Raw genomic sequence first — 21,665 nt, forward strand, 5'->3', positions numbered from 1 at the left:
CTTTCTTTTTTGGCGAGCGAACGTTCCACAAGCGGCGCAACAACGCTGCTGCTGCCTCTCACACGTGTGTCCTCGCGAGAGATGGCGCGCCTTTTAAATGTAAGAGCTGCAGTAACAAAGAGTAAGCGGATGTCGAAGAGGCCTTGCGTGAGAAACGGCAGTCGGTGTAGAACTACGTCTCATGTGTTTGACGTCGAAGCCATAGCGAACGTGTTTTCTATTATTATTCGTATTATTATTATTCTGTTTGCTTGGCTTCGTTGGGTTGATGCGTGCTGTCAGAAAGGCAAAGCTTTCGTCACCGTTGCACGCCAGCGGCTGCAGGTTTTGCACCCATCTAATGCGAAGAAGCCGGTGTAGATCAAACCAAGAAGTGGTCGTAGTGGTACAGTTGAGGGAAGGTGGCGAAGGGGTGAAAAAAAAAGTAGAGGCAACGGATGATAGTCTAGAAAAAGAAGTGCACGTTCGAGAAAAGGAGGAATCTGCCATCCCTCTTTGAAGCCAACACAAGAAAACACAGAGAGAGAGAGACACACCTCGCACGTCCATTAGTTCTCTGCTTTCGCGGCCGATTGCTTGCTCGGTGCGCTGCTGCGCCTGCTGCGCCTGCTGCTGCTCAACGAGTTCGCCACGCGCCTCAACAAGCGGAAACGCGGCGTCGACTTCTCCTCTGCGTAGAGCGGCGAAGCGTCTGCAGTGTCGCCGGCGTCGACAGGCGGGGCGGAGGCGAACGCCGCCCCCTGCGGACTCGGCCCCTGTGTGGCCGTCCGTGGGCGAGCCCCTTCTCTCCGTAGCCCTTTCGCACCGCCGGGGGGAGCAACAACTTGAGGGTCGTTGTCGGACCGCTGGTGGCGGGGGATGCCGGATGGCGCCGCGGCAGCAGGCAGCGGCACGCGCCGGAGTGAACTCCGCCCCGGCTGCCCGCTCTGCCACCCGACACGCGGCTGCATCGCATCGCTCCGCAGAGGACTGCGACGTGGCAGCAGCGACGACGCCGGTGTGGTGGCAGCCGGGGCGGCAAAGCGGAGAGAAGCCGCTGCCGCACCGGGCGATGCGGTTCGATCGGCAGGTGCGCGCGCCGTTTGTGAAGGGGACGACGAAGGGGCGGAAGAGGGCCCACTTTGAACAGCCGCTGTGGTTGCGCCGGCCTTGCTGCGTAGGGCGGCTGAGTCAGTTGACCCCACTTGCCCTCTTTCTTCGCCGTCGTCTTCGGTCCGCAGCTGCCGCCCTCGCCGCTGCTGGGGCGGTGACGTCTGCGTTCGCGACTCAAAGGGGTTCAGCCCACGCAGCGCACGAGCACGCTGGAGTCGCTGCACCGCCAGCATCCACAGCGCTCGTCCGTAGGACAAGACGGGAGTCCGCGTGCTACGCGACGCAGCAGTCGGCGATCCCATTCCGTCCCTTGCGGTGGTACCCAGATCACCACCGTGGCCCGCCGCACTCGGCTGTACCGCCAACAGGAAGAGCACCCAATCAGCCCGCTGCCGGAAGTCCAGCACGAGCAGCACGGCGTCCTGCGGGAGATCAATGCGCTGAAACTCAGGAATGATAACGAAGACGCGATAGGGCACGTAGTCGCCACCGCGCACCTTCGCAAACAGCGGACAGCTGTAGCGCCGCAGCACCTCGTAGCTGGCCGGGCCGCACAAGATGCCGCTCACGTCCTCCCACGTGCCGGGTCCACCAAATCCGCTGTCTTCTTCGTATCCCATCACACCGTAAGGCACGTAGACGCGCGCGTGGCGGCACGGGAAGTGATGCAACTCACGCACGTGCACCGTCCTTGGGGGAGTGGGCAGGCGCAGCGCAGTAGACTCGGGTGAGGGCGTGCGAGAAGTCCTAGCAGCAGCAGCAGCAACAGCAGCAGCTCCCCTGACAGACGTAGAAGAAGAGGGCGCTGCGGCTCGGCTGTTTAATGGGGGGTCTGAGGCAGGCGGCAGGAGGGTCGGGTGTGGGTTTGACTGGGCTGGCGTGCGGAAGCGGGCCGGTGATGCCCGTTGTACCTGAGGAGGAAGAGGAGCACTGTTGAAGCGGCCCGGTGGATGCTGTGGTTGGTTCGTCGGTGCGAAGTGCACGGCGCCGGCGCCAACACGGTTCGAAGGAAGCCGCACGGCGCTAGGTGGCAGCTTCACAAAGTTGGGCGGCGGAGGTCCAGCCATCAGCTTCGGCTGTAGGGGCGGGCCCCGCCTTCCGTCGTCGCCGCCGCCCCTGCGCGGGAGCACCGACGGGGCCACCGAGTAGAGCGCCCCTTGCTGCCGCGGCGAAACGGGAGAGCGCTGCCGTCGTGGGGACGAAGAAGGGACAGACGACTCTGGGCCGGTTGCCCGTGCGGTTACTACCGTAGACCAGTGCCCCGCATCTGGCATCGGCCCACGTGCGCCGCCCGGCAGCAAAGGCTGCGGGCGACTCCGCGAAGACGGTGGGGGAGTGACGAGGGAGCGCGCGCGTGGCGTGCTCGACGACGACAACGGCGGTGAGATCTCCGTCATGCGCTCGAGAAAGAAGAGCAGCTCCTTCTTGTCCTTCGACAGTTTCACCGCCGCAGGCAGACGCCGACCCGCCAGCTGCACCTCTACCGACACGCCGTGCTCCATCAGCAGCGCCTGCGCACGCAGGACGGCCCGTCTGTTTGCCTCATGTCGCACTGCACGTCGATAGGCGAGTGTTGGGTCGCCGGAGCTGGTAGCCGCAGCAGCCGCAACAGCAGCAGTAGCGGGAGCCGGCGGGTTCAGCGCTGACTTCGTTGGAGGAGGAGAAGACGGCCCGTGGGCGAGGGAGTTGGAAGGCGACGCCGAACGCAGCAGTGGCTGTGACTGCGGCGCACTCTGCTTCGTCGTCGTTGGTGGCGCAAAGGGGGATAACACCCCGTAGTCGGGCAGGGAAGAAGAGGAAGAAGAAGACAACGACGATGCGGAGGGACCGTAGTTGTTGTGGTGGGCCGATATAAACCCATCCTGCCACGCCGTGCCCCGCGTTGGAGAGACGTGCAGAAGGGTGGACTGGATGGCGGCCAGGCGTGCCGGGGTCCACGCGCCACCGCCGCCGTCGGCCACCTCATCCAATGCGCTGTCGTTGTCACTCGGGGTGCTGCTGCCGCGGTGTTGCTGTCGACCAGCGGACGGGGAGGAGGAGACGATGTCGCGCTCCGCGTCCTCGATAGGCAACGACGGGCGTGAAGTCGCCCGCATCGTCGGCGCTCTCTTGAGCTCCTCTCCGAGTTTGTTCAGCGTGTTTGCGTCGCTTGCGGGAGTGCGGTTCTGCGTGTTGCTGCCTTCTGCTCCCTGCGGAAGGCGTGCGTCTGAAGTGGGAGGCTTTGCTGGCGGCGGCGATGGCATCTCCTCCGCGTAGGAAGATGGAACGGGGGTGCGGCTTCTCCGCTGCGGGCATTGCTCATCAGCGGGCGAGGCAAAGGAAGATGGGGCTGCCACTTCAGCTGCGCCGGCAGCTGTGGGTGAACTTTTCTGTTGCGTAGGTTGTGTTGACGGTTGTCCGCGTTGCCCGCCACGGTATGCTGACGCTTCTGGCTGTGCCGTTGGACCGCTTGGCGGGGGAGGTGCTGCCCGTGGTGGTCGTGCAGGTGGGAGTTGTGTGGCGGAGGCCCAATCGTGTTGCGACGCGTCTTCTGCGTCCGCATCGTCGCTGTCGCTGTTCGTGTTCTGCGAGAGCCACGCAGCGTACTGCGTTGCATTGGCAGATGGTGTCCTTGCACCCCGTAAAGGTGCCGCCTTCGTTGGTTTACAGCCTCTATCGCCATCATTTTGAAGTCGACGCACCGCATTTGGCTGCCGCGAGGCGGCGGCGGCGTCGCCAGCATTGTTGACGACCGCCTCAGCCGGCGACGTCCGTTTCAACGTGTGCGCCACAACTCGCTCCGGCGTCGGCTCACGATCGTCCAATGAACTCGCCGAGACGCCCGACAGAGGCGCCTCCTCCCCCTCCGCGTCCGAGTCCACCTCCACCGATGTCGCGGTCAGTGCCGCAGCAGTAGAGAGTTTCGTCATCTTTCTCTCTGGGAGGGGTGTCCCTGGGTGCCCCGCCGCCCTTGTGGGCACATCAGGTGTCGCTGCTGCCCGTGTTGTCGCATCTCTCGAGCTGCCGCGATGCTGCTGCGTGCGCATGAGCGCAGGGTCGGCCAGCAGGGAGCGGTGCCCCGACGACGACGGCACCTCCGGAATGTTCAGCGAGGACGCAGACGAAGCACTCGCCGGGACGTCTCGCAACGCGGCTGCCGGCTTCTCACTTACAGTCGTATTTGTCTTTGTGGGTTGTGCCGAGGCAGGATTTGCGGGAGCCGGCATTCGTTGCATTCGTTGGCGAAGCCGCTCGAGCTGTACCGCATGTGCTCGAACGGCTTCCAGCGCGTTGGGGCCTCCTTCCTTCGCCTCGCTGGCGGGAATGTTGGCCGGTGCGTCAGTCGGTACGTTCGCTGGCCGTTCCACCTCTCTCTTCTGCTGCCGCGCAGTTTCCGTGCCGCGGACCTCACCCAGACGTGGGTAGTGATCCTGTTGTTGTCGCTGCCGCAGCTGCAGCTCTGTCGAGTGGTGTTCAGGTCTGTCACTAACGCCCTGAGCTCCTTCGCCGCTCCGTCGTGCCGCGAGCTTCGCCCGCACTGCCAGCTCCTCCTGCATCGGCAGCGCACCGTCCTCGTCGTCGGCTGCCGTCATCATAGCGGTTTTTGCGGCGTAGGGAGCAAGACGGGCCTGCATGGCATCCAGCAGCGCCGTGCTGGCCGGGTATTCAACACTACCTCCGCTTCTGCCGCCTTCCCTCGCTTGATGCCTTCGATAAGGGCTCGTAGGGACTAGGGCCGCCGTGTGTTGGCGCAATGAAGGACAGTTGGGAGAGAGACTGCGTGGACGGGGAGGCGGCGGTCGAAGATGGTGCTGGCTCTCTCGCCACGCCTCCTCTGCCGCTGCCTGTCGCGCCAGTGCGAGGTCGACGATATGGTTCGTTTCATCCTGCCGTGCCTCTCGGCGGGTGCGCCGCTCGGCGGAGCTCGGCGAGTTCACTCGCGACCCGTCGGAGCTGCGCACGAGCGCATTGCTGTCACGGCTGGCGTTGATGCCGCATGTACCGCACTGAAGATCGCCGTCTTCACCGTTCCACGCTTGAGCGTTGCGTGGGTCGTGGTTGTGGTGGTGTCCGCCAGCGTCGCTGCTCTGGAGCGGTGGAGGGGAGAAGGGAGGACGGTGGCTCCTGTACGGCGAAGTGCGGTAGGGCAGGGGCGTGTCGACGACGGCGGACGCCGCAGGCGCGCGATGAAAACTGTCCTCCTCTGGTCTCGGTGGATGGAAGGGCCCTCTTCTGCTGTTGTCCTCCTCACGACGAAAGGCAGCCTCCACAGCGTCCCGCGGGTCCTTGTGCCGTTGCACTTCCGTGTACCTGCCCCCGTAAGGTGAAGGAGAAAATCGGTCGTTTAAGCGGTCGTCCGTCCGACCACCGCCAGCGCTCTGGTTGGCCAAATTGGCGCCGTCGCGCTGAAGCAGGGCGCTGCGCTGCACCGCGTCCGTAGCACGCAGCACCGCCAAACGAGCCGACAGGGAAGGGACGGTAGACGGGTGTGGCAGCGGGGTCGGAGTAGAAGGTGGATCCGCCGCCGGGCTCCCCCTGAAAGGCGGCGCGTCACCCGCCGGACTTATGGACGACGATGTCGGGTAATTCCGCGCTCTCGCCGCAGCAGCCGCCGTATTCGCCGAGTTGTCATGGGGGTGTGTGAATTGGCTTCTCGAAACCCACGGAGCTGATGGCGCAGGTCGCGGCGCGAACCGGTCCTCTCGAGCGGCAGAAGACGAAGAGGCCGACGAAGGGGACGGCGACGAGCGCGTCGTGGTCACACTGGTGCTGGTGAGCGTGTCTGTGATGGTGTTGGACGGCCGCGTGCCAGCGCCACCACTGCAGAAATACTCACGTGCAGCGGTGGATGGCTTCATGTATTTCGAGGCCGTTGTCTGGCTGGACACGGCTGAGGTAACAGATGGCGCCGGCGCAGCGCGCCGAACAGCACCGGCGACGTCAGCGGCAGAGAAGCTGATGTTCTTCTCACTTGTCGGCACACGATGCAGCGTGCGGTGACCGCCGGCTCGCCAGTAATCTAAGGTAGCTTTAAACGTGGCCGAGAGACCTGCTCCGGCGGTGGTGCTGGTCGCCGCAGACTCCTCGTCTTTCCCTTCGTCAGAGATGGAAGACGAGGAAGACGAACGAACCTGTGCAGCACCGGCGGGCATGTAGCGTCTCCCTGCGTGGATTGTTGCTGCTGGAAAAGGGCAAAGAGACCGCGTTGGGGGAGCCAAAGGAGGGGCGGAGAACGCAAGCTCTGCGGCTGCAGAGGAGCCCGTCGGAGCAGCTCGTGGACTGGGCCAGGCGGTGGACGCAGATGGAGAGTCGCCCGCACGATACGTGACACGCAGGTGTGGTGGAGGCCGCTGCACAGGTCTCGATCCTCCTTCCGCCTCCTGTCCCCGAAAGGTCTGCGATGATGCTTCGGCGGAAGCCTCAAACGCCGGTGTGGCGCTGAAAGGCTGGAGTTTTGGTGGCGCTGCCGATGCACGTGGGGACGCCTCCGCTTCGACTAGTGTGTCGTCAATACTCCGCATTACATCGTGCAGACGAGCACGAATGTCATCGAGGGAGGGTGAGGTCGGCGAGGCAGCGGCGCTCAGCTCGTGCGATAAGCGGTGCGGCGGACGCGCGTTGAACAGCGACGAGGAGGAAGAGGCGGCGGAGGCGGAAGAGGGATCGGCGACGGCACGGTCGGCCCCGCCACGCCCACCGCGCGGGAACACATTCGACATGTGCACAGATGGAAGGCCCTCCTCCGGTAAAAAGGAAAAGGGAGCGAAAATGCCAAAAAAGCCAATCGCAAGGGAAGGCTCTAAAGAAACAAAGAATCTATGAACGTGAACGTGAACGTAAAACAAACAGAAAAGAAAGTCAACACGATGGAGAGGACGGCGGAAGAGGAGGAGAACACCGAACAGCAGGATGGCGAAGATGAAATATCTAAAAATGGAGAACGACGCTTGTGCTCAAATGGGTCGAAGGCTACGCATGTTGGAATGATGATCCAACAGAACACAAAAATCTTTAAAAATCAAGGAAAGAAAGACGGAGAGGTCTCCTTGCCGAAAAAATGGCGTCCGCTCAAAGTAGCACCGTCGCGAGACTCTCTCCCGCTGCTCAAGAGCTGCATGTAAAGTCAGGCAGGAGGAAGAAGGACAAGGAGGAAGAAGGACATTTTGATGATGCGGTTAACAATGCTTCCCCACACACACATAATAATAATAGAGCGTTGCGTAATGGCAGACCGGAAAAATGTGCTGCAACAACACAAAGGAAGGTACCCGCAACTAGGAAAAAAAAACAAATGGCGACGACAATGGCAGCCACTCCTTCACACGCTCGATGCGCCAACAGCGTTGAAACACGATATTGCACATGATCAGCTTCTAGCTTTTCACATTTATTCCTGTTTTATATTTATCACGCTTGAAAATGAAATGCCATAGATATACGCAATAGAAGCAGTAATCACATGGACTCGTAAACGGCCTATGCGGCACATCAACGTATTTCCAAGAAGAAGAAAAAAAAAGAAGCACAAGAGATCGGTTTTGCAGTGAATGGAAAGAAGGGGGGGGGAACAGAGAACGAACACGCCAATTCAATGGTTCCCTGCATCGAAGAAACTGAAGACGCAGACGAAGAACAAAGGCGCCACACGCTGCCGCCTTCTCCTTTATTACCGTTTTGGCTCAAACTTGTGAAACATAATACTTGACCCAATCACCAGCACGGCACCGAACACAAAAGTCATGGTCGGCTTATAACCCCAAATCGCAGAGCTCATCATCCCGCTCACAATCACCGCCACACCCGTCGCGAAGCCCTTCAAAATATTGTCGGCGTACTTCACGACAATCGCGACCAGCAGGCCCCCAAAGGCATGAATGGCGACCAGACCCCACGTTAAGAGCTGGTCGTACCGCTGCCAGAAATAAAACGGTCGCGCCGGGCACTCCCGATCGTCGCGGAAGTGCTGCAGGGACGCGGCGGCGGGAAAGGGGTCTCGGAAGATGTTCCAGTGTATCGCATCGCCGCACTGATGCTGGGCGTACCAGCGCGGTATGACATCTAGCAGCAGCATCGATACAAAGGCCAGCGGGATGCCAAAGATGGAGAGCTGAACATTGCGGATGGACAGCGTCGGACTGGTGGTCTTGACCACCTTCTCAAAGTACACCCCGGCGTAGCTCGAGGACAGCCCGGAGAGCACGCAGGCGGCAATGCCAATCAACGCGTTGGCCTGCGGCTCCTCGTCACCGTCCATCGTCGTTTGCCCTTCCGCAGCACCAAGCGCCCACACCATCCGGGTAAAGCGCCGCTGCGCCCCCAGCAGCTGCCGTGGGGTCGGCGTGGGAGTGGAGCTGGTGGGCACCGTGTACGCGGCTGCCGATGGAGACCCGCCTTTGGGAGCACCGAGCTGCGCACCGAGCACCCCAGCCGTTAACACCACGAGAGAAATCCACTGCATCAGCGACAGCTTGCGATGCAGCAGCCACACGGAGAAGAGGGCGGTGGACAGCAGCTTTGTCTGCGACCACACCTGGAACGACACCGCGTCCAAATTGGAAAGTCCGACAAAGATTAAAAAGTTCTGAAAGTTGAAGAGAAAGGCCGGCACGAACAGCTTGAGCGTGTCCCGCCGCAGAACGGCAGTAGAAAGCATGGAGCCGTAGAGATGCACCGCCGTCTGCGTGCGCGCCCACACAAATCGAAGTCTGCTTCGTCGATTAACGGCCGGGTCCGTCGGTCTGCTCGATCCGGCAGGTGAGGTACTCACCACCGTCCCCCGCATGCCGCGCCGCACCGTCGTGGATGGTCCGGCAGTCGTCGTACCTCCTTCTTCCTCGCCAAAGGTTACCGCAACAGGGCGGCTGTCCGCGCCACGCATCACCGTCGCAACCGTAACTTCGGTTGCTTCATCGTCCTTAAACGGTGGGGTGTCGCTGTCATCGTCGTTGGGCGAAGAGAGCGCCTTCGCCCCTGTGCTTTTCAGCTTAGCGAGCGAAGATGCGGCTTGCTTCGAAGGGGCATCACCGCTAACTTCTTCGACGACTGCGATCGTGCCGTTGATGCCCAGCGACGGCGGCGGCGGCGACGACGAGGAAGCTGACTCTCGCTCGAACTGCTTCCGGACATCGTCAAAGGCGTAGATGATGAGGCACATCAACATCTTCGCACACTCCTGGTTCAGCACCAAGGTGGAGGTGTGATAGTTCACGGCGGCATCTACATTTTTGCGCGAGAAGCGCGTCATGATCACCAACAGGCTGTTCTGGATGACAAGGACGACGAGGCTGACCATCGCCATCGAGCACACGTGTTGGAGAACTGTCATCGTTGCTGCAGTCAAATGAAGACAACGTAATGCCAAACAAGAAGAACGTTATTGTTTTTCTTTCATAGAAACAAGCTACTCAGACGCACATAAACCTGCGGCGATGAACATAAAACAGCCAGAACCCGATTGGGAGCAAACACACATATACCGATACACATATATTCCACACTACCACGTTTCAAACACCTTCCACAAAAGGAAGAAAAACACACAGAAGGATGAAGGAGAGCGTGGTGTTACCCCGTGCCACCCGCCGGCACAGCGCAGCGTACAACGGAGAGGGGAGGAAAAAAAAAAACAGGCAGTGACAACGGCAAGACACAACAGAAAAGAAGGCCCCAAAGATGGAGGGCGCGTGAAAGACGGAGAGAGAGGTCTATAGGCACAAACCACACAACTCACAAGAGCCAAAAGAGTGTGCGGCCCGACAGCAGCAGGTAAAGAGTCACAGAAGATGGAGAGCCCAACCGGCAGATAAACCGTGGATGCAAAGAGGCCAAAAAAGAAGTCTCAAGATGTGTTGCCTGCGGCAACTCTGGAAAAGTGCAAAGGCGCACAAAGCACAGGTGCGCAAGATGAGAAAGCACGAGGAGGGAAACTGCAAAAATGAGTATAGCGCGATGATTAAATGTGAAATCGTATTCTGATGAAGACTCGCAAAGCACGCTGAAGCACTTGAGACGACAGTGTGGGTGGGACTCTCCTTTATCACTGCTTGCAGTGTAGCTGCTTTAAACTACTACTTGGGACGGCACAACTAAAACTCTCGCTAAAAGAGAAGTCGTACGTGCATGACCGGTGCTGCTCAGTGTTCCGGCGGATAGCAGAATGTATGTAGCATTTTTGGTGCGCCGTCAACGCACGAGTTGCGCAGCGCGACATCGAGCAGATTATTCAAGAACAAAGGAAGGAGAGAAAGGTAGACCAAATTAATTTTTATTATTGGAGAAGAAGAGAGCGATATTATTTCCATACAGGGAGCGAGTCGTCGCATCATACGCTGACGCGTGCCGGATGCGCCGCCAATCATGTTATGTCTTGTCTCTCAACGGCTTTCAACGGAGCCGCTTTCCTTTATATTTTACACCGCTGGGAGGGCGAGAGGGCTCGGTTGACACACATCTATGCGGTGCAGAGAAGAGAGAAAAACTAATGCTACGACATCAACAACAACAAAGAGTCTGTTAGCGCGTTGGTACAGCAAAGCGGAGTTTTCTGGCAAAAAAAAAACACACTCGTCTGCATAGCCATTCTTTGCCTTGATGTTTCTTTGCATACAAACTCATACACACAAACTACTACGCAATGCAACTACGTCCTTTTTTTAAAGCAGAAAAGAAACCCATAAGAGAAAAGCAACCTTTTCTGTCAATGTAACACTCTTGAAAGAGGAAGAAGGAAAAAAACAGGAGCGAAGAGAATCGATAAAGCTGCCGCGCATCGCCAAACGTTACGTGCGTGGGGAAGAGAAAAAAGGTCTTAAGAGCTCTGTTGCTGCTGTTCTCTTGTTTAGAAAGAAAGAAGCAACTCGTAAAGAGAAGACTTACTTCTTCGGCGGCGGTGGCGGCGGCGGTTTCGGCTCCCACAGCATGTACTCCCGCACAAAACCGCTGGGGTTCGTATTCTCCATCTTGCGCAGTCGGTTCACCCGCTCCTCCACGAAGAACTGCGCGGCCGGGTACTCGATGGCGTTTTCCCCGGCGTACTTGGCGCTGCGTTCGCGCGGGGTACGTTTGTGCTCCATGAAGTCACGCGTCTTTGCATGCCGCTCCGCCGCGAGCTTCGCCGCGATGTTCGCGCGGGCCATCGGCGTCTCGTTCGTCTTCGTGTGGTGGTGGTTTAAGGCGCCGCTCACACCGGCCAGGGTAGCCTCGATCGACGCCTCGGAGGGCCGCTCCGTCGCGCAGTGGTGCAGCTCCTTCTTAAAAGGACTGCGTGTCGAAACGGCTTTCACCGCGTGCACCTCCGGCGCATTTGTTTGAAACTTGCGATGCACCTCCGGCGTGCAGAACTCGGCGTAGCAGCGGTCCTTTCCGGGTGGAGGAGGCACCTCGCGGCCCATCACGAAAGGTAGATTGAGGTGGGCGGCGGCCTTGCTCGTGGGGAAGAGATCGCCATGTCCGCTGCGGACGATGCAGCAGCGCCGCAGCATGGTGGCCTTTTCTTCCTCGGTGATAAAGCTGGAGAGATAGGAGAAAAAGGAAGCTACTAAGTGGGTGTGGGTGGTGGGGGAGGAAGAGAGCGCGGCTGTTAGACCGAGAAAACGGCAGAGCCCCGAAAGTAAAACGTGTTCCTTTTTGAAGCGTGTGTTGCCGCTGTGGCTATCCTGCTTTCCTGGAATGAGAAGAAGAAAGGCAGCAGAGCTACGCGAACGCAGTACTTGGCGTCGGTGCGTTGCGTCCCTTGCGACAGTTGAAGCCGGAAGAAAAAAAAAGAGAAAAAAAACTTGCGTGAGATCGCTCCCTATGCTACGTGCTACCGCTACAAGAAGAAAAATAAAACTCACTGATAAAACGCTACGGAGCGCCACTAATTGCACGCGCGATCGAACGCCGCCAGAGAGGGGGAGAGGGAGATCCGAAAGTGCAACGCTCAAAACCACAAGCACAGAAGAGGTATAAATACTTATTTATATATGCTGCGGCGTACGCGCTTCGTTTTGCGCCAGATGAATGAACCTGCTAGCATCGAATGAAAAAGGACAATAAGGGAGAGAGAGAAAGAGGGCGAAAGGCGGCGAGAAAGGTGAAGCACAGTAGTCGAGCGGACGTCAGAATACACAGCTAAACATCAAAGAGAGAGGGGAAAAAAACTACGCACGCTCCTTGTTTCGTTCACGTCTTCGTCCGAGGAGTACTGAGGCGCGATATATATATGTGTATGTAACAACGCCGAAGAGGAGAGCCCCTCCCCCTCCTCCGTATTGCGTCGCTGCAGACACTCTTCCCTTAGAACTTCGAAATGACGACAAAGCACTTTCTACGGCGCGCGCATGAGCACGCACAGCGCAAAGTGTGCCCCACCGTCCGTAACAGCTAGTGAGGAATTCTGAAAAAGCTGTAACGAGAAGGCGGGACGAACAAAAGAAAAAAAACGCTAGCGACCGCCGCGGCGACTATTCACATAATCTGCTCTGAGCACGTGTCCGCGCGCACACATATCGGCGCCACTCACCACCATCATAAAGATGAAGTGCGAATTCTAAAAGGGCGTATAATACGAGTTTTTCTTGTCTCTGCTTCTTTCTTCATTATTTTCGCATCGCATTCGTGCTGTCAGCCACGGCCGCTCCCAACGCGATGGAATCAATCTTGCCGCGGTGGTCCACGAAGTAGCGCCGACGCATGCCAAACTGCCCCTTCACGAACGCGTTCTCCTCCAGCGGCTCCGGGCAGTTCGGCTCGTGTGTCGCGAAGAACTCGTGAATCGCACGCTGGCGACGCGCGCGCTCACTATCCATCTCCTCCCTGTAAGAGCCGCGCGGGCGTTCCTTGTTATTCTTGTCCGTCACCCTCTGCGGCAGCGGTGGGGCGCCCTGCACGAAGGAACGCGTTGAACTCGTCAAGGAGGAAGCCAGCATTGCGGTCGCGGGGACAGCACCCTGCAGGGAGGGGGTGCTGTGGACGGCGGCCGCCCGACGCACACACGCGGAAGCGCTGCACCGCATTGCTGTGTGATTTGTGCTTGAACCAAGGCGCACAGATACCAGAAACAAAAAGTCCTTGCGTCGGATCCTTATGCAGGTGTTGTAGCGCTTTGAGAGAGCAGCGCACTAAGTGCGTGGAGTATTCTCCTTTTTCTCCTGGCTTCCCGTTGGCGAGTATCGGCACAACTGCGAAGGCAAAAGCTGTGGAACCGTCGAAGAATTCTTACAAAAGGAGAAGGAGTGATGCGCAGAGGAAGAAGAACAAAAGGAAGAACCCAAAGTTGGTGCGAGGCTGAGAACGGTGGGCCCAAACGCGCCGCTGTAGGAGCGAGCGAGCCGGTAATCCCACAAAACGATTGACTTCTCCGTGCTCTACGTTTGTATGCTTGTTTCCCATAAAACTGCGCTGCTCACCTATGATAATTATTACCATTTTGGAACTGTACTTCAAAATAGCGTGTCCTACGCAACGCAAGTGCCGCTGAAGGAAACCGTGCGGATACCTCCCCCTCTCCCTCTCTATTTATCTTTCTATGGCGCTACTTCACGTATTCTTTGATGAGAGTTGCGGCTCTATTATTGTTGACATGAGTGTTTTACACCGGAACGGCGAAGTACCGCACGCTTCCTCCTTGCACCGCAGCATTGAGGGGTGCCTTCTCCTCCGGCTCGCACCCCTTCCTCACCTACGACGGCACACAATGCAGAGCTGCACCTCCAACCACAGCTCGGCAAACCTCACGTCACCAGACGACAGGGCACTTACTCAGAACAGTAAGGGCAGACGAGCAGCAAGAAGAACAAAAGAAAGTCGCACACGCACGCACACAGGAGGCTCAACATTTGTACACATTCGAAATGTCCGCATGGGTGCAAGTCGGTCCGCTCGTCGTTAGAAAGTGTTTTCATCATCGCACTCCTCGCATTTGTCCACTGCCTCAAAGCGTACCTGCTCATTTTTCTTCTCCACACTTACCCATCCGCGTACCACCACATCAAGCACAGCCACTACAGCCCGGCTCCGTATCGGGGCTTTGCGAGCATCGCCGTAATAGAAAGATAACGCCGTTGGATAATAATAATAAGAAAGAGAAGCAAAGAAGTAAAGAAGCAAAGGAAGAAAATTATTTGAGTAGAACTGGATGAACGCCGCATGCTCGTAAAGACCGCCAAGTTTCTGTCCACGGGCAGCTCGCGCTTTGTTGGCTTTTTTGTTAATGATGATGTGGAGGGAGAGGGGGGGGGTCCGCTCAGTGCCATACCGTGAGTTTCCTCCGAACGGCCGTAGAACGCCCTCCAGAAGGCGGGTAGACCCGTGAGAGCGCTTTGCCGTCAGCGGCGCACCAACCCAACGCATCATCGCCCGCCAGCTGCAGGCACGCCGTGTCGTCTGTGAGAACGTTTGCACGTGGCATTCAGCGCCGCCATGCTGCCGCGTCTTAAGGCACGTGTGTTTGTTGGCGCTTTATAGGTTTGCTGATGGGTTTTGAACCGTGTTTTTTAGTTTTAAAGCAGCCGATGCGGCTGCAGCTGCAAGCTGCGAGGCTTAGCTGGTGGAGCAACGCAAGATAACAACGCGACAAAGAAAGTAGAAGGACCCACAGAGAGGAGAGAAGAGCGCGCTGCACGAACACGAATCGATGTTACGCAGGCAACGAATGCGCCACGTGTAGCAGCCTCACCGTATGCCACCAGGGAAGTAGAGAACTCGTGTAATCGGCGAAACAGGGGCGCAGAAAGAAGGCAAACAAAAGCAAGAAAAAAAAAGGGTAACGACACACAACCAACAACAGCAAGGGAAAGAAAATCAGCAGCCCCGCAACGGCTGATCATTTCAGTGTAGCACAGTTCCAATAGCAACCAAAGAAATACTCCTATACATGAACTCATTAGAAATGATCTTCTACACTAAAAGCAAAGGAAAGAGACAGTGAGCCCACAAATTACACCGCAAACATTCAATTATTTTTTGCTCTTGGGGGTTGTTGTTGCTGTTTTTTCTTGTTTTCTTTCCCTCGTCAACACCGAGTTCGTCTGGCAGGAAGCCAGAAAGAAGAAGCTGCGTCGACGATCTCCGATTTATTACCGCTTTTAAGTCCGCCTAAACACACACATACAAAGAAGAAACAGGAAGAGATAGTACGAACTAAAGTGCGCACTCAGACCAGTCATAGGAGTTATAATAAAGCACGCCGCGAGGCAAATACGTAGATATAGGTCTGGCTTCTGGCACCAACATCGATACACACATCAACACGTTGCCCCATTGCACAGGATGTGTGGCACCAAGCAGCGCTCTGCCGCCGGTTGGTCGTTGTGGCACATCTGCACGCATAAGAGGCGACCACGCACACCTGTGAGGAGCAAACGCGAAGGGGAAAAAGAAAATAGAAGAAGTGCAGCAAACGAAAGCACGAAGTACCTGAAAGAAGAGAAATGCATACAAATCTCATTTGTCAGGCGGATGAGGTGGAATTGCACATACCGAGAGAGAACATCTAGGACAAAACTGGATAGGGATAGAGCTGAACGAGGAGAGCGGGCGGCGTGGGGGAGAGGGGGGTAACTAAAGCTAACTCGCATGTGGACACCGTTTAAGTAGCAAAGGAGCAGTACGTCGCGTGCGGTGGGAAGGAGAAGAGAAAGAGGAGAGAGGTTTGCGACCTGTCTAAAAAAAAATAATAATAATAATAATAATGACGCAAGAGAGGACGCATGTGAAGGAGGAAAGGAACGTGCGAGAGAGAAGATCAGAAAACCCGTATTGGTATTTCAAGAGCAACAACTCCCTTTTCTTCTTCAAAGCCCCGCAGCCAACTGTGATGCCGTATTCTGGTCCATTTGCTCCGCTGCGCGGTGTTCGCAATACGAAAAGCATGAAGTACGTTTTTGGAGGGAGAGATCCCTCCCTTCGGTGTCCCCCGTTATATGACGAAGGGTCACGCTACTATTGGAGGTCGAAGTATTCCACCACCGCAGGGTCACTGATTGATTGATTTACGGTCGGGAGAGAGCGTTAAGTTTGCCGGCACGGCCTCCTCCCGCACTTCTCGACGGTTCTTATGGCGCCTCTCGCTGGACCCACCGCCCTCCCGCCGGTCGTGGCCCCGCTAGCCAGAGGACGTCGCTTCGTTGTGCCGGGTCGACGGAGAAGGGTTCGCGGCGCGCTCGTGATAAACAGCAGGCGAAAGGTAGCCAGTGCCGTTCAACGAGCCGGGCGAGAGCAGCGACGACTGCGCGTGGTCGGACGACCTCTGCTGTTGCTGCTGCTGCTCCTGTTGTGGGTCAGAGACGCTACGCGCGTTCGGATGGCGCGGTGCGTTTGGCTTCATGCGCGAGGTGCTGCACGATACCGTCGCCTCGTCCTCGCTGCTCTCCACTCTGTCGGCGTCGCGGCGGCGGCGGCGGTTGTCACCCGCGTCTACCATCACCACCGATCGTCCGTTCTTGTCTGTCAACATCGCACGCAACATAGCGCGCGTTTCGAGTTTGTCGTCAGGGCGGTCCCGCAGCGTCCACTCGCCGCGCATCGAGACACGAAAGCTGATCAGCACGGCAAAAATGCCGCACAGCGTCCCGCACACGCTGCCGACAAAAATGTCGTCGAAGTTGTGGCGGTAGTCGACGGTGCGGGAGACGGCGACGGCGACGGGGAGGATCAGCGGAAAGAGAGCGATCGTCGCCAGCCACACTTTGCCGCCGTTCAGCGTCCGCATAAGTCCCATGAGGTACAGGCAGGGTGGGACGTAGCCCGCGAAGGAGGCACCGCTGTGGCCGGACGGAAACGACAGGCGACCGTTGCGCGCGGCGCGGCAGAGTTGGTCGTGCGAGAACGACGCAACGTTCGCCTCCGTGATGCCTTCCTTCGCAAGTCGAGCCAGAAAGTCGGGCCGCAGCCGCCCGGCGTACACCTTCGACACGTTCACAAAGACAAAGGCGAGAAGGATGCTGTAGGCGTGTGTGACGACCCAGCCGTTGATGTGCAGGCACATACTCAGCTTCCCGACCGGCCGGCTCCACCTCGTGCACAACTCCCCCACAAAGTACACGAGGACCACAAAGACCACAGCAATCGCGACGGAGTACATCGGGAAGGTTTCCTTGGTGGCGAACGGGTGGCCGATGCTCGGGTCTCCCCAGTCGAAGGAGCGGCAGTGCGGGCGCACCTCGGCGCCGAGTATGGCGGCGATGATGGCCATAATGATGATCATCAGGTAGTCCGGCACCCGCCAGAGAAAGAAGTGATGCGTGAGGAAGTCACAGCTCATTTTCTCTTTCTTTCTTTCGTCTCCTGTTTCGCTCGATGAGCAGTAATGTAATGTGGGGAGGAGGAAGGAAGCTAGAAAACTGCAGCGATTGCTGTTGACCTGCGCATTGCGCGGGGAAAAGGAAACAAAGAGAGAAGCAGAACGGAAGACGGTGGAAATACCAGACGTTATTCATTGCAAGAAGGTTCTTTTTGTTGTTGATGATGCTTTGGTCAGTTTGAGCGTTAGCAGGAGCTGCTTCGATAGGCGCAATGAGATAATAAACATAATGGAAACGTAACTGTACCAGCCTCTACAGCGATAAAGTCCTCGCAGAAGTGTCCGACACTTTCTCCCACCTGCACGCGGATCGCCGCTCTTTCGAGCGGGAGTTTAAATCAATACGTGTGCAAACGCAATAGAGGGCTGAAAACTTTGCGAAATCGAACGCATGACTGCCGATTCGGTTCTTGTGCTCTCTCTCTCTCTTTCGCCTTCTTTACTATGAAGCAGTGTTGACGGCTGTTCAATTGATCCCCACGCAGGAAGAAAAGGGGTGGTCAAGATCTTTAAAAAAAAAAACAAGACAAAAAAAAAGCTTGTGAATAAACTAAAGAAAAGAAAAAATCGAAGCTGAAAGTACAAGAAGAATGCGATAGACAGAAGGGGAGCAAACAAACACCCCACTGAATGTGAGAGCGCCAATCACACAAGCACGCAGAGAACAAAACAGAAGAAGAAAAAGGCACTTCGCATTGAGCAGCTTTATAATGGACGCTTACTCTCTTGTTGGCAGGCGCGGTATCAGCTGACCTGTCTTCCCGTTCACCACCAGGTTCGCGCCCAGCGCGATCAACGCGCTCGCAATCCCTATTAGACTGCCTGCCAGAATATCATCAAAGTTGTGCCGGTAATCTCGTGTGCGGGACACCGCCACGGTGATGGGCAGAATCTGCGGCAGGAGCCCCACGACGACGCGCCACAGCGAGGCCCCGCTTCTATGAAACACACGCAGCGTGTGCAGCACGTAGAAAGAGAAGGGCACAAAGGCGGCGAAGCTGATTGCGCTGTGGCCGGATGGGAAAGACACCCGGCCGCCTCTGCCGACCGCACACCAGTCCACCTCCACCGACCCCGCCGTGTAGCCCTCCCGGCGCAGACGAGAGAGGAAGTCAGGTCGGAGGCGGCCGGCGTAGACCTTCACGGCGTCCACCACCAGCATCGCAAAGGTGACCGCGAAGGCTTGGGTCAGCACCCACATGTGCGCATGAGTCAGGAAGCGCTGCCACGGCGCGGTCAGCGGAACGGCGAAGCGCGTGCCCGCCTCGTTGCCGTTGCGTTGACGCAGAGGAGAAGCCGGGGACGAGCGGTCGTTGCTGCTGCTCGTGAGGTGCGACCCATACGCGGTGGTCTCGGCACGATTTCCACGGCCCTGCGGCGAGGCGGAAGAAGGAGGATGAGAGGGAGAAGGAGGGGAGCCCGTGAAGCGGCCGGTAAGCGTCGGCGACGCAGCACCCTTCATGACGGGACTGGTGGTGGCGGTGCGAGGAGAAGCGACCTGTGAGTCGGCCTTCGGCGCTGGTGGGACACCGGCCTCTTCCTCTTCCTCTCTTTCGTAGGCGTACGGGTCCGCGTTGCGTGCCGTCGCTGATGCCTCGACCTTAACGACCTCAATGGAGGTGAACGGCGGTGGCGGCTGACCCCGCCGCGGCGATCCCACGCGTGCGTCTTCCTCCTCGTCAATATCCTTGCTCCTGCCGCTTGCCATGCGATACCGCCCTTCCTCCGCCACACCGCGTCTTACACCGCGTCGCCGAACATCTGACGCGCGCAGATGAGACATTTCGTGGGAGGACACGCCGCTCCCGCCACCCCGCGACCGCGCCGCTTGCCACCTCTCCCACCAGAGGTGACGAACCGCTTCCCCTACGACGTACGCAACACCCGGTACAACGGAAATGATGGGCAGCGTCCACGACGGGAAAGTGCCCGTGCCGCCGTATGGGAAGTCAATCGTGCGGTCGCTCCATGAGAACGGACGGCAGTGCGGCCGCACCTTGCTCACGCCGAGCGCGGCGAGACCGCAGACAAGACAGAGAAAGTAGTCCTGTAAGCGGAAGAAGACAATTACGCCAATTATCTGGTCAAGAATGCACTCCCCCATTGCCCTCGATCTCTTCTAAGCGGCTGGTGATACTGTAGCTGCTGTTGCAGAGGTCAACTCAACAGGCGCAGGGGCTGTACCACACCGTAAAAGTCAAAAAGGGCGGCTGTTGTTTGCAAGTTCCTCGCGTTTTCCTTCTGTTTCTTTCGTCTGTTTTTGATTTGGAGGTATTTTCAGACGACACACAACGAGCAGGTTTGCTGCAGCAGCGAGGTTTGATACACGACCGAACTTCAAAACAAGTTTAAAGGGCACGCAGTGGGCAAAAAGCCAGCGATAAATGTGAGTGCGGATGACTACCAAAGAAGAACGAGAAAGAGGGTTAGAGAAGAGATGCGGAAAGAAGTCTGCCAGACCACGAAGGCTTGTCCGTCGGCCAGCAGGGATGCTTCACCGACCTTGATCCGCCGCGACATACACACAGCTCGCGCCCCAGACCACACTAAGAAGCCAGAGAAGAAGAAAGAAAGAAAGAAATGACAGCACCTGTTGTCTCAAGAACGGCGCCTTTGCAGTGTGAAAACTCCGGACTGTGTCATTTTGAGCTTTGTGTTTAAGGGTGTTTCACTTCAGCCTGTCGATGTGTGCGTGTGTGGATCAGAAACAGGCGTTGCCAACGAAAGGAAAAGAAAACAGAAAAGGGAAAGACCGTCTTTAGAGAGTACGGCTGTGGCTCACGCAGTCCTTTCTCTTTTTCCCCTTCCGTGGCGTGATGAGCACGCAGGCATAAACATCACTGCAGTCTCCCGCACACACACACACACACACACACACGCTCGCGCGCACGCACAAGCAAAGAAGGAATCTATTGAATAATAAAAAGACGGGCATATCGCAGTCGTATTGAGGAGGCAAGGGGGGGGGGGAGAAGGGGAGCAACGTTGACAACGCACGTCAGCAAGATCGACGCAACACGCAGCTGCTCCCGAAAGAAAAGAAAGGGAAAAAAAAGAAAAGCCCCGATCACGGTGTTGAATAGGAATAATAATAATAGTAGTAATATCAATGACAATAACACAGATAATAACAAGAATAATAATAACGGTGAGAAGAACAAATGTGTTGATTTCAGCTCTCTGTAGTTAAACATGTAAAAAGTGATGACACGGCGGAGGGGATGGAGAGTTGTATATACCAAGTAGAAAATGAAGATACAAAGCACGTAAACGGTAGCGGCAATACACTCATATAACCGGCAATTCCCACTAGAGGGGGCGCGGGAGAAGTCTATCGATCATTGCAGAGCTTTATGACACACATCACGTGCGTCCTCCTCGCACTCGTAAGAGCAGCAATCAAGTCAAGAACAGAAAAGGGAAAGGGGAAAGGGAAGGGGATCACTATGTCGCGACTCGCCCTCGTACGCGTCTTACGATGATGCCGTCTACTTGCGAAGGAACTGCTTCAGCAAATAGAGGGCGGCCGCCGGCTGGTCCATCGGCACCATGTGACCCGCATCGTACACACGCACGAAGCTGAAGTTGCCGTACTTCCGCTCCTGTCCAGCGGCGCGGCCTCCAACACGGAACTCCACGTCCGACGCGGCGTTGAAGGCGGCCTTCCCAGGCCAGTTCAGCGCCGTCACCCACGCCTTGTTGCCACGCCAGTTGCACACGTAGTCCATGTCGCCAGCGTAGATCATCACACGGATGCCAGCAGCCAACAGGGGTGGAACGGTGTAGTTGAAGTTGCGGTGGTAATCGCGCGCAAACATGGCGTACACATCCATGTTGCACTCCTGCCACACAATGTCGCTCTTCGCACCCAACGCGCTTATCACATCGGCCCGCTTCAAGAAGCCAATCATATTCCCAGATGGGTAGCACAACTCATCTCCGATGCATGGCTTGCGAATATCGTAGGTATTGAGCCCCGTTACACGATACAAATAGACCATCTCCGTGCAGTATGGATGTGCATCCGCACACGCGTCGTTCTGATCCGTCGGCCACGCGTTGCACTGCTCGATCAGTTGCAGGCACCGCGGCAGCATCGACAACATCTTCTGATGAATCGTGTGGTTCACGCACGGCGCGCCGAGCTGCTCCCCGCACCCTTCGTACGCCATGACGAGGTAGTAGGGGTACTGCGTGTACGGGTCCGTCAGACCGTTGCCCACAGCAACGCCCTTCAGGTTGATCACGGGGCCGTCACCACGCTGGTTGCCCTGCAGCACACGATAGGCAACAGAAGGCACGTAATGGCCTC

General features: G+C 57.3%; 7 protein-coding genes across 8 annotated transcripts in view; all 7 read right to left on the bottom strand.

Moving 5' to 3' along the window:
• Window positions 1-548: 548 nt before the first annotated feature.
• ABB37_06108 (hypothetical protein) lies at window positions 549-7,184 on the bottom strand (the record flags this gene model as incomplete). The annotated part of the gene is made up of 1 exon (XM_015804359.1): window positions 549-7,184. Exon 1 carries the CDS (start codon window positions 6,222-6,224, stop codon window positions 549-551), a length of 5,676 nt encoding a protein of 1,891 aa, XP_015656933.1. The 5' UTR covers window positions 6,225-7,184.
• A 554-nt stretch (window positions 7,185-7,738) lies between these two features.
• On the bottom strand, window positions 7,739-10,202 carry ABB37_06109 (UDP-galactose transporter (LPG5B); the record flags this gene model as incomplete). The annotated part of the gene is made up of 1 exon (XM_015804360.1): window positions 7,739-10,202. The coding sequence occupies exon 1, from the start codon at window positions 9,395-9,397 to the stop codon at window positions 7,739-7,741; it is 1,659 nt and encodes a 552-aa protein (XP_015656934.1). The 5' UTR covers window positions 9,398-10,202.
• Window positions 10,203-10,943: 741 nt separating this feature from the next.
• ABB37_06110 (hypothetical protein) lies at window positions 10,944-12,082 on the bottom strand (the record flags this gene model as incomplete). Its single annotated transcript, XM_015804361.1, has 1 exon — window positions 10,944-12,082. Exon 1 carries the CDS (start codon window positions 11,550-11,552, stop codon window positions 10,944-10,946), a length of 609 nt encoding a protein of 202 aa, XP_015656935.1. The 5' UTR covers window positions 11,553-12,082.
• Window positions 12,083-12,650: 568 nt separating this feature from the next.
• Window positions 12,651-14,079, bottom strand: ABB37_06111 (putative mitochondrial hypothetical protein; the record flags this gene model as incomplete). 2 transcript variants are annotated; one of them, XM_015804363.1, is made up of 1 exon in its annotated part: window positions 12,651-14,079. In XM_015804363.1, the coding sequence occupies exon 1, from the start codon at window positions 12,978-12,980 to the stop codon at window positions 12,651-12,653; it is 330 nt and encodes a 109-aa protein (XP_015656937.1). In that variant the 5' UTR covers window positions 12,981-14,079. The 2 variants fall into 2 exon arrangements, with proteins under 2 accessions (XP_015656937.1, XP_015656936.1); XM_015804362.1 differs by having other exon boundaries at window positions 12,651-13,269.
• A 2,077-nt stretch (window positions 14,080-16,156) lies between these two features.
• On the bottom strand, window positions 16,157-17,414 carry ABB37_06112 (hypothetical protein; the record flags this gene model as incomplete). Its single annotated transcript, XM_015804364.1, has 1 exon — window positions 16,157-17,414. Exon 1 carries the CDS (start codon window positions 17,312-17,314, stop codon window positions 16,157-16,159), a length of 1,158 nt encoding a protein of 385 aa, XP_015656938.1. The 5' UTR covers window positions 17,315-17,414.
• A 657-nt stretch (window positions 17,415-18,071) lies between these two features.
• ABB37_06113 (putative Phosphatidic acid phosphatase) lies at window positions 18,072-19,754 on the bottom strand (the record flags this gene model as incomplete). Its single annotated transcript, XM_015804365.1, has 1 exon — window positions 18,072-19,754. The coding sequence occupies exon 1, from the start codon at window positions 19,455-19,457 to the stop codon at window positions 18,072-18,074; it is 1,386 nt and encodes a 461-aa protein (XP_015656939.1). The 5' UTR covers window positions 19,458-19,754.
• A 1,087-nt stretch (window positions 19,755-20,841) lies between these two features.
• The window catches only part of ABB37_06114 (serine carboxypeptidase (CBP1) putativeserine peptidase Clan SC Family S10), a gene marked incomplete at its 3' end in the record, with an annotated part of 1,970 nt that continues 1,146 nt past the window's right edge, over window positions 20,842-21,665 (bottom strand). The window contains exon 1 of the mRNA XM_015804366.1: window positions 20,842-21,665. This exon is cut by the window's right edge and continues 1,146 nt beyond it. Coding sequence (XP_015656940.1) covers window positions 20,842-21,525 — 684 coding nt within the window. The 5' untranslated portion in view covers window positions 21,526-21,665.

The sequence above is a fragment of the Leptomonas pyrrhocoris genome (assembly GCF_001293395.1).
Source record: "Leptomonas pyrrhocoris isolate H10 chromosome Unknown, whole genome shotgun sequence".
NCBI lineage: Eukaryota > Euglenozoa > Kinetoplastea > Trypanosomatida > Trypanosomatidae > Leptomonas > Leptomonas pyrrhocoris.